Source organism: Ochotona curzoniae, unplaced genomic scaffold (assembly GCF_017591425.1).
Source record: "Ochotona curzoniae isolate NIBS_2020 unplaced genomic scaffold, NIBS_Ocur_1.0 contig_517, whole genome shotgun sequence".
NCBI lineage: Eukaryota > Metazoa > Chordata > Mammalia > Lagomorpha > Ochotonidae > Ochotona > Ochotona curzoniae.
Window position 1 is genome coordinate 8,240,013 of NW_024466454.1, and position 11,624 is coordinate 8,251,636.

The 11,624-nt window shown below is 38.5% G+C and overlaps 2 protein-coding genes across 2 annotated transcripts; both read left to right on the plus strand.

Moving 5' to 3' along the window:
* Window positions 1-1,190: 1,190 nt before the first annotated feature.
* Window positions 1,191-2,132, plus strand: LOC121162178 (olfactory receptor 478-like). Its single transcript, XM_040989019.1, has one exon. It carries the CDS (start codon window positions 1,197-1,199, stop codon window positions 2,130-2,132), a length of 936 nt encoding a protein of 311 aa, XP_040844953.1. The 5' UTR covers window positions 1,191-1,196.
* Window positions 2,133-10,394: 8,262 nt separating this feature from the next.
* Window positions 10,395-11,361, plus strand: LOC121162144 (olfactory receptor 478). The gene has a single exon (XM_040988991.1). It carries the CDS (start codon window positions 10,396-10,398, stop codon window positions 11,338-11,340), a length of 945 nt encoding a protein of 314 aa, XP_040844925.1. The 5' UTR covers window position 10,395; the 3' UTR covers window positions 11,341-11,361.
* The last annotated feature ends 263 nt before the right edge of the window (window positions 11,362-11,624 follow it).

The window sequence follows — 11,624 nt, forward strand, 5'->3', positions numbered from 1 at the left end:
GACCACTGCATGGATTTCAGAGCAAACCAGTGACAGAAACACGTACTTTCTGAATATTTCTGCCTCTCGATAAAAATTATTGCAATAAAAATTCCACATGTCTCTGCCTCTCAATAAAAATTATTGCAATTTTGAACTATGCAACTAGGTATCTCTGTTATGCATTGGCTGTCACAAAACTGAATGACCTACAGCTATTATCCCCAAATTAAATGTGTACAATACCATCATGTAATTAGCACGTATGACTATTAATGACCAGGACTGACTGCAGTTCATAGTACAATTCTAATATTTCTATGCAATTTTAGGTAACCCAACATTTTATTAATGATCAAATTCTCTACCCATTAAATGGAAATAAAAGCAGTAAATATAATTTCATAGCCTTTAAAAATGAACTCACTGTGAAACTTAGAATCTTGTGACATAACTTAGAAATCATTCAATAAATGTGATTATTGCTCAACTCTTCATTTCATAGAATGATTTTACCCATTTCACATTTACTCTTTTGTTTCATTCCTTTTTGTTATTTTCCTATACCTCAAAATTTTGAAGCTTTACATTAAAATCCACTTAGAAATTTGTTTATACATTTAAATGAAGCAGTGTTTGGTGCAGTCCTTTAGGTGTTCCGTGGGGTTCCTGTACCCCATTTTAGAGTGGTTATGCTGTGAGCTCTGCCTCCTCATCAGGTTCCAGTTTTCTATAATGAGCATGCAGGGAGGCAGTGGAAGATGGCTCAGGGACCTGGCTCCCAGCTCCCCATGAGGGACATCCAGACTGAATTCCTGACTCCTGGTCTCAACCAGGGCCAACCCCAGCTCTTCCTGGCACCTAAGGAACAAATCACTGCATGAACAAATACTGCTGTCTCCTCTCTCACTCAAATAAAAATAAGCTAAATCGTACACACAAAACATATAGATATTATTTTAAGCCATTTTCTGGTGTTTCTACTATCAACAGCTTCGAAAACACAGGAAAGCTCAATACAATAACTAAGAAGATATAAACCCTGGCACTCCAGAATAAAAGAAAACACTAATGCAAATTTTACACACGTGATTAATTTGTTAACAATGACTTCCAAGCACATACTAATAGAAATGAAACCTTGATGTCTCTACATCCATTGATACATTATCTTCACAGGTTGATTTTGTCAGCACCTATTCTACCTCAGATTCACGATGGATGGGAACCTCACTACAGTGTCAGAGTTCATCCTGCTGGGCTTAACAGATGATCCAATCCTACAAGTCATCCTCTTCACGCTCTTCCTATGTATCTTCCTGGTGACTGTGTCTGGAAATCTCAGCACCGTCATTCTGATCAGAATCTCTCCTCAGCTCCATCAGCCCATGTACTTCTTACTGAGCCAACTGGCTTTTGTTGACATGGGCATTTCATCTTCTGTCATACCCAACATGCTTGTCAACTTCTTGAGGAACAAAAGCACAATCTCCTACTTTGGATGTGCCACTCAGCTTGGCTCAGGAGCTTTCTTTGGAACATCTGATGCCAGCTTCCTAGCTGCCATGGCATATGACCGCTTTGTGGCAATTTGTCACCCACTGCTCTATTCAACCAAAATGTCCACACAAGTCTGTGTCCAGTTACTGGTAATGGTTTATGTAGTTGGGTTTCTTAATGCTTTTACTTTCATATTTTCTTTCTTCTATTTACTCTTCTGTGGACCCAACAGAGTCAACCACTTTTTCTGTGATTTTGCCCCTTTGGTTGAACTCTCCTGTTCTGATGTCAGTGTCTCTGCAGTTATTCCCTCATTTACTGCTGGCCCCACCATTATAATCACAGTGTTTGTCATAGCTGTCTCCTACATCTACATCCTCATCACCATCCTGAAGATGCGCTCCACTGAGGGACGCCGTAAGGCCTTCTCTACCTGCACCTCCCACCTCACAGCAGTCACTCTGTTCTTCGGGACCATTATCTTCATTTATGTGATGCCCAAGTCCAGCTACTCAACTGACCAGAACAAGGTAGTGTCTGTGTTCTACATGGTGGTGATCCCCATGTTGAACCCGCTCATTTATAGTCTCAGAAATAATGAGATTAAAGGAGCTCTGAAGAGACGGCTTGGTAAGAAAGTATTGCTTTATTGAAGATTGTAGTTTCTGTAGATTTCGATGTAATAACATCACATGAGTAGAGTTAAAGCAAGTTGAGTGGCTATACTTGGAATAAATGTGTACATATAAATTTACTTGAAGTTGAGTAAATTGAAGCAGACTTTCAGATATTGAATACTAAACTGTATACCCACACTGATATGAATAAGTTAAATTTATACTTCAGAGAACAATGTTGTAAATGGCACATTGGAAATTATTTAAACCTTTTGTTATTTCAAATAAAATTTTCTATGCTATGCTTGCATTTACATGCTTACAATCTTTAAGTTTATTTTCAACAGCATCTTCTTTTAAACAAGGATAATAGCTATGGTTAGTATGACTGTGCATTCTAAGATGAAATGAAAAGTATCACATAGGAATAATTTGCTAGGGATACATTTCATCGAATAGGGTCCTCTGGCCATGATGAGTTTTGGATCCCTACTATTTTTTTCTAAAAAAATTTATATTTAATGAAAAGTCAGATACACAGAGAGGCAGAAACACAGAGTGGAAGATCTGCCATTTGTTGATTCACTCCCTAGTGGTTACAGCAGCTGGAGCTTTGTAAATCCACAGCCAGGCTCACAGAGCCTCTTTCAGGTATCACATGTGGGTGCAGATCCCAAGTTCTTTGGTCGTCCCTGACTGCTTTCCCTGGCCACAAGCAGGGAACTGGATGAGAAACAGGGATGTTGGGATATGAACCAGTGCCCATATGAGATCCTAGGTGTGCAAGGCAAGGACTTCAGCCACTTAGCTACTGTAACCGGCTGAGATCCTTAATAAGTTTGTGTGTGCTCCTGCGTTTTAAATCCAACTTGGGGATTTAAGGATAAGCAAAGGATAAGATGTATCTGAATAACCTGGGAATTCCTATATCAGATAGGAATATAGCGGTGATATACTCTGAAGAAATCATTAGATTTCCTGTCATGGCACAAAAGAAGTAGAAGAAATCTCCTGAGTGAATTCTTTGTGGTCAGACTCACCTCTAGCTGAGGAAATTGAGGGATGCAGACAGTGCTACTGCTGAGAATCTTAGCGTGCATTCTGCTGTATAGATAACATACCTACATTCTGACAACTAGAGAATTTGTATTTCCCTATCTCTTTTCATTACCCAACTTCACCCCATCCCTGCCCAGTACTAGGTACTATCATACTATCATTGACTCAATTTGTGGATTCATGGCCTGACCACAGTTTATTTTTGCTCCCCACCCATACTGCAACATTTAGATCCGTCTTGTAAATTCTAAGTTCAACAGTTGGCTACCACTTGTTGGCACCTTCATTATAACACTCAAGCTTTCCCTTTTGCATTTTGATTTAAAGGCATCCTTGTGATAATTGACTTTATGTATCAGCTTGAATAGGGTACAATGTTTTGTTGACTGGTTCTGCAAGGGTCCAAATATTATTCTGATGGTGTCTTGTAGATGTGAGTATTATGTATGTCAGCAGATATTAACTAAAGCAGATTATCCACCACAATGTGTGGCTTTTCTAATCATATGAGGACCTTTAAAGACTGGGGTGCTCATAAAAGTTAGGAGTCTACCTTCAGAGAAGTTTTGGACTTAGTTTTGCAACATCATCTGTAGCTGGTCTTTTTTGTTTTAAGCTTACCTGCCCCATTGTTTTGTGACTTGTCATCCCCCAAAATGCCCTGAACAAGGTCATTTAAGTTTCTCTCAAGCATGCTCCTTTTCTCAATTTCATAGACACACACATATTCATAACCACACACACGAAGCGGTGTATATATGTGATGTTTATCTGAAGAACCTTGAGTAATGCAACCTGCATCTGCTTTCCTTTCCTCATACAACATTCCATTTCATTTTCCATATACAATGATAGACATAAAACTATGGATATTTGGTAATCTTCTACACAGTTTAGAATGAAATCAACAACTCTGTTTTAAAAAGATTTATTTATTTTTATTGGAAACACATATTTACAGAGAGATACAAAGAGAGGAAGATCTTTCATTCATTGCTTCAATCCACAAATGCTGCAAAGGCAAGAGCTGAGCCAATCCAAAGACCGAAGTACATTCTTTGAATCCTCATTGAAACAATGTTCACATATTCAGTGTTTGTCTCCACCACAATTCTGGAACCTTCATTGCAGATAGGTACAAGAACTTCAAGTTTCTCATTTTCACACAGTTCCTACGTCATCATGAATAGAAATGTGCATCTGATCTGAATGAAAAATAATGATGACTAATGAAAACTTTCACTCTTCCTTCTATCGCTGTTTATATAGACTTTGGATCCTGACCATTGATCAGCTGGACACTTACCATTTGTTATTTAATACCTTGTCATGTCCTGCTAAAAATATAACTAAGTTTTTTATAAAAACATATATATTATCACGTCATCCCCATTGGCTCTAAGGAAATTTAAGCATTTCAGCACAGATATTCATTTTGAGAAGACAGTGAATTGCATATATATTATACATTATATTTTATATTTTATATATGAAATACATATTATATATATATACACATAGAGGGAGAAAGAGCAGTATAGTATTCAGAAGATCGTTTCACCTGCTGGTTTAGTTCTCAAGTGTCTACAATAACCAGGTTTGGACCTGGCCTAAGCCAGGAGGCAAAAATCCTATTGAGATCTTTTAAAATGGTGCCAGAACTTGGTACTTGGGCCACATTCTGCTGCCTATGCAGTAAGGGGGAACATTAGCACATCAGCATTAAGTGGGACTGGAAGTGCACTTCACAAACCAGCCCTTGGTTATACAATTCTGAGGGAATCTCAACCGAACCTGAACTGTGGTTGCGAAACGGCGGGGAGGAGCCAACCATGGGGAGAGGGTTTGGAGAGTGGTTGGAGAATCCCAGTGCCTATATAGAACTGTGTCACATAATACAAAGTAATTCAAAAGTATATATAATAAGAAAAAAAAAGAAAAGAAAAAAAAACAATTCTAGGGTCATTCAAAGTGGCTCAGTTGGCAATCTACAATGTTATCCTCATCTCAAAGTATTTTGTAAGTACTATATTCTTACAATTCAGTCTAGAAACTACATTCAGTCTGTTCTGCTGGTAATAATACCATATTAATCTGAAGATTGTTGAGAAATGTTTTTTATGATTCAGATTAGCAAATAGTATAACTGCCTATCTTAAATTGTGTTTTAACTTATCTTTATCTCTGTGCTATGGTAAATGGTAAGCATTCCCCTGCAGCATCAGCACCCTATTTGGGGAGCAGTTCAAGTCCTGGCTATTCCACCGCCCATCCAGCTCCCTACTAATATACCTGGGAAAAGAGCAGAAGATGACCCTACTGCTTGAGCCCTTGCAGAAGACACAGAAGACAATCTGGGCTCCTGACTTCATCCTAGCAAAGCCCTAGCCTTTGCAGCCACCTGGGGAGAGAATCAGTGGATTTCAAACTCCTTTATAAAGACAACTATTCATTTATTTGATTCACAGATTTATTTTTGGTATATTTTAGAAATAAACACTAGCTTGTAATATGAAAACAGAGAGAAGGAAAACAGAAAAGGTGAGAAAGAGAAAGAAATGAAGAACGTTACAGAGAGAAGGAAAGACAGAGAGATCTTTCATCTACTGGTTCACTAACCAAATGGCCACAATGTAGAAGTCTAGTCCACGCTGATTCCAGGAGCCAGAAAGTTATCCAGCTCTCCCACACAGGTGGAGAGGCCTAAACACTTAGGCCATCCTAGCCTGGAGCTCGGACAGAAGAGGAACCGCTGGTCCATGAACTGGGATGCCACTTTTGCTACAACACAACACTGGCCCCTGCCCCTACCTACTTTATTTAAATATCTGCCATCATACACAATCAAATAACTTGCTCCTTTGTGTTCAAAAAATGTGCAACTGCAAGCTAAAGTCAAGGTTAGCAGCAATAGGACAGTAGAAACAATGGTAAAGCTTTAATTGTGTTATAAACCACTGCTACTGAGACTCCTGACTCCATTCTGAGCCCTGTTCACAATGATTCACAGGAATTTAAAAATTCTGGACCTGACACAATAGCCTGGTGGCTAAATCCAAGCCTTGCATGCACCAGGATTCCATATGAAAGTCAGTTTGTGTCCCGGCTGATCCATTTCCCTTCCAGCTCCCTGTTTGTGGCCTGGGAAAGCAGTAGAGGATGATTCAAAGCCTTAGCACCCTGCACCAATGTGGGAGACCTGACCATTGTGGGAGAGAACCAGCAAATGGAAGATCTTTCTCTCTGTATCTTTCTCTTTGTGTGTTTGCCTTTCCAATTAAAAATCAATAAATCTTTTAAAAAGGAATTAATTCAATACATTCTTAAAATACCCCAATTATGTTTTTCCTCAGCTATTGCTTTATAAAGGATGCAACTGAGGCACATGACAGTTACTCTAGAAGTCAAGGTCACTGTATCTGATCAGCATGGTGACTTCATTTAAGTCACGTACTTGGTGAAGAGTTGTAGTGAGAACTACTGAAGAATACTTCAAAACCAGAGGATTTTATCTGCCATATTATTTCTCGTACACCTTTTATATTCAATGTATATGAATATCCTCATTTGAAACTGGAACATAAATTTGTATTCTATGAATTAGTTCAAGTAAAACAAATAAGCAGCTGGATACTTTTTTAAAAAAAGTTTGAAAGCATGTCTTTCTAGATCCATAGAGAGGAGGTTACACCATCCCTCATAAAACTTCCCTCATACAACACCTGCCCTCAGAAATAACCATGAAAGTACACAGCTACTAATGGGATAAACACTTTGAGTGAAGAAAGGAGGGTAGACATTTCTGGAGCTTAGGACATGAGGAATAACAAGGGTAGCAATGAAGGACGCTTTTCTTTGTGTGGCTGCTTTTCACATATTTAAAGGTTTCAGCAACAAGACATAAAGAGATTTGCTTCATACACCCTAGAGTAGAGACCTCCACCTAACAGGATTTTTAAAAGTTTGTATAATTTTTTAGATTTATAGAGAGGAGAAGTACAGAGAAAGATCTTGCAACAACTGGCTCACTCTCCAAGGGACCATAATGACCGGAGCTCAGCCAATCTGAAGCCATGAACTAGAAGATTCCCCAAAACATCTCATGTAGGTACCAGGTCCCAAGAACCTGAGCCATCCTCTACTGCTATCCAAAGCTAAAAGCAAGGAGCTAGATTGAAAGTGCAGCAGCTAGGACATGAAGTGGCACCCATATGGGATGCCAGCACATGGAGCTAGAAATTTGGCCAGGGAACCAATTTGTTGGCCCCCAGATTTGTTTAACAATGAAAAAGATGCTCAAATAAAAGCCTGACATTCCTAGTGAAAAACACTGAGAAAAGGGTGGTATGAACAGAAGAGGAAACTTTTGGCAATATCCATCCAACCGCAGACAAATGATAAGGGAAAATGGTAACCACTTCTGCTCCACTTTCAGTGCAGCCAGTCAGGGAGTTGGTCTTCACTTCACTATTCCTCCCATTATCCTACCTACCGTGAGTGGGGTTCACCACACAAGTGAATCTCCCTGTTATCTGGAAACAACAAGACATAATGAGATGCTGTTGGATGGGACTAGATTGCTATTCCCTTCCCTTGGGCACAAAGGACAGCTGAGCTCATGCCCTTATTACAAGAAACTTCCAACCATTCTTTCTTCTTGTAATGGTGGGAGAATCCACCAGTGAGCAACGTTAAGCCAGAAGCAAGGAGACATACACTAGCATGTAGTCCACAGGGCAGGGTGGTGGTGAGTCTCTGCTTCCATCTGGAAAGCAGGCGTTGTTCACAACTCCACTTTAGCAGATTGGAGTCTGTACACCCAGTAGGAAGCAGAATATACCTCTCACCTTTTGCAGGCATTGTGAAGCAAAGACATAGGAGGACTGCCTACTAAGATATGGAAAATGATCCAGAGATTTGTGATATAACATACAAAATGTTCATAATAAAATGAAAATTATTCATTATATTCTGAAACTCAAGAAGATCACAGCTCAGATGAGAAAAGGCAACACAGATACCCACAGAAATGAGACAGACGCTGGATATGCTAAATGTCCCCAATTTGAAAAAAATGTATACAGTTGTACAAACAAGTTTAGTGTTTAGTGATCTTTAGTCTGAAATACCTAAGTGAACAAAAACTTAAATTTGCTTGAAACAGTTTATTATAATATATGCTCAATGACTATGCAGTGAAAATGTGTCAGCAATGTAAAAACAGGAAACGGATCATTTCAGAATTGACAGGACCCTTGAAGGTCGTGTTTTTGTGAACTTAATTGAAATAATCAATGTGTACTCTAGAATATGATAATGATTGCTGGTGCTTTCGAATTCACATTTGAATTTCTAGAATCCTCAGAGATTTGTCCCCAAAGGAAAACTATACTAGAACATAGCCAGGCTGTATTATAATAATGACTTCAGAATTCCTTACTCCATGATTACAGCAAACTCTTCTATCAACAGGTAATATTAGGCTTTCGTGAGTCTATTTTGTTATGTTTACTGACTTCATCAGTCATCTGATTATACCTTTCTCTTTCAAGTTGTATCTGTACTCACCAGCCATAGCTCAGATTCAGGGCAAATGTAATCAGAGAATAGTTGGCAAGTGACCTGAGCTGCATTAACCTGATTTTCTACCTTCAAAATTACTATCAGTAGACAGATATAATTCATTTGACCAAGATTTCTCATATGTCTACTCAGAAGACCAGAACTATGGCCTTTAGTACTATCTAAAGTGAGCATTCAGCTGTCATGCTAATGTATTCATAAGATGTGAAATGATTTTGTTAGTAACCATAACTATTGTAATTATCTTCTGGAAGACCTACTTTTTGTATGTGGTTAGCGTTACAGTCACCAAGACAAGCATATAAAGCAATTAAACTCTGGGCAGGAATATCAATCTGGTCATAAGCTAAGGGGTCCTGGGGAAAAATGTTTTAGGCTGAAATCGTATGCAGCCTTATGCTTAAAATAATGTTTCATTACTGCAATACTGAAATCTTAAAACACTAATATTTGATATATGTCATGAAGCATTTGTCAACTATGGTTAATTTTCAATCACATGTTTGGCATGTGGTTATACTGGTATTTTCAATAATGAAATATTTTGATAGGATATGCTAAAATAACCAGTTGGCAATAGGCAACTTCATTTATAACCCTATTCACTTTCTAACATCTTGTTGTTTTATGACTACTGATACTTTTTTCTTTTTAAAATTAGCTGACTTGTTTATTGATACACTGCAAACTACATAACGAAACGAGAACCTTGTAATATTTTACCACAGAGAAAAATGAAAGGCCAAACCGGCTATCTCTCATTTGCAAGAACATGCAGCCTCAAAAACTATTCCTTATATTTCGTGTATCTCATAGTTACTGAACAAAAGGCCTGAATTGAGCTTGCTTGACTGTGATTCCTCTTCTAATACTACTATTTCCCATCTAATGTTAGGTAAGTAACTCAATCTTTTTAAACTTGTTTCCTCATCTTATAAGAGAAGAAACAATGTTATTTTGAGAAAAGTCAAAATGGAACATATCTATGTTTACATGTGTTATTTTCCATTCAGGGAAAATAGAGTCAGAAAAGGGGAAAAATCATCTGCAATCTGTTGGTTCCCTTGCTGCAGTAAGTGAAACTCAATCCAGGTCTCCCATATGGTGACAGGCACCACAGTACTTGAGCCATTACTGCTGCCCCTCAGTGTCTGCATGAGAGAGAACCAGGAACTGCAGCTGGAGCAGGGAACTGAATCCAGGCATTCCAATTAGAAACCCATATATCCTCATCATCAGCTAAATGACCAAGCCAAAAACTTGCACTGATATGATTTTCAGTCTTATGAATCTAATTTAATAACCATCCAATGCATGTTCATCTCCATTAGATACTCTGACACGTACACACTCTTTGTTGTTATAGGTACTACTCAGTTTTCATTTTCATAAATCTCAAATGTATAAAGCTCTAGCTTCAAGCTCACTTAGTTACATCTTAGAAATATTTATCAAAATACACATTTCTGCTGTAAACATTCCTCAAATTAGTTTGTGAGAATAGAGATTCAGAACTCCAGAATAAAGATATAAGCTAAAAGTTCAAATTTTGATTGAATAACACATTTGTGCATAACTCCTATTATTTATATGCTTAAAAATCCTTCAGCATTATCTTTTCTTCAAAGGTTGATTTTGTCAGCACACTCATTGTCCCATGGATTTCCTGGTGAATGGGAACCTCACTACAGTGTCAGAGTTCATCCTGCTGGGCTTAACAGATGATCCAATCCTACGAGTCATCCTCTTCATGCTCTTCCTATGCATCTACCTGGTCACTGTGTCTGGAAATCTCAGCACCATCATTCTGATCAGAATCTCTCCTCAGCTACATCATCCCATGTACTTCTTTCTGAGCCACTTGGCTTTTGCTGACATAGGCTATTCATCTTCTGTCACACCCAACATGCTTGTCAACTTCCTGGTGGACAGAAACACAATATCCTACATCGGATGTGCCGTCCAGCTTGGCTCAGTTGTTTTCTTTGGGTCAAGTGAGTGCTTCCTTCTGGCTGCCATGGCATATGATCGATTCGTGGCCATCTGTAACCCACTGATTTATTCAACCAAAATGTCCACACAAGTCTGTGTCAAATTAGTTACATTTGCTTACATAGGTGGTTTTCTCAACACTTGGTCTTTTACTATATGCTTCTATTGTTTACTCTTCTGTGGACCCAACAGAGTCAACCACTTTTTCTGTGATTTTGCCCCTTTGGTTGAACTCTCCTGTTCTGATGTCAGTGTCCCTGCAATTGTTCCCTCATTTACTGCTGGCTCCATCATTGTGGTCACAGTGTTTGTCATAGCTGTCTCCTACATCTACATCCTCATCACCATCCTGAAGATGCGCTCCACTGAGGGACGCCGTAAGGCCTTCTCTACCTGCACCTCCCACCTCACAGCAGTCACTCTGTTCTTCGGGACCATTACCTTCATTTATGTGATGCCCAAGTCCAGCTACTCAACTGACCAGAACAAGGTGGTGTCTGTGTTTTACATGGTGGTGATCCCCATGTTGAATCCCCTCATTTATAGTCTCAGAAATAATGAGATTAAAGGGGCCTTTAAGAAAGAGATCAGCAGGAAAATATTTTCTTAGTGATTCCTGCTTTGTTGTGTGTGAAATTTGATATAATTGCACGGTATGAATATAATAGTGAAAGAAAACTGAGTGCGGTTAAAAAACACGGATACTTTAAAACCTTCATGAGAGAAGAATTAAGAAGTAACTTATTTGTGTAGAAATAATTTGAATCTACATCTAGTATCTCATATGAATTTCTCATGAATTATTTGAAGAATATTCACATGTGTTATATTTAAATTTTTCTTTGCTTCCATTTTTAATTTCTAATGAAATCATAGTGACTCAAACCCTACCTA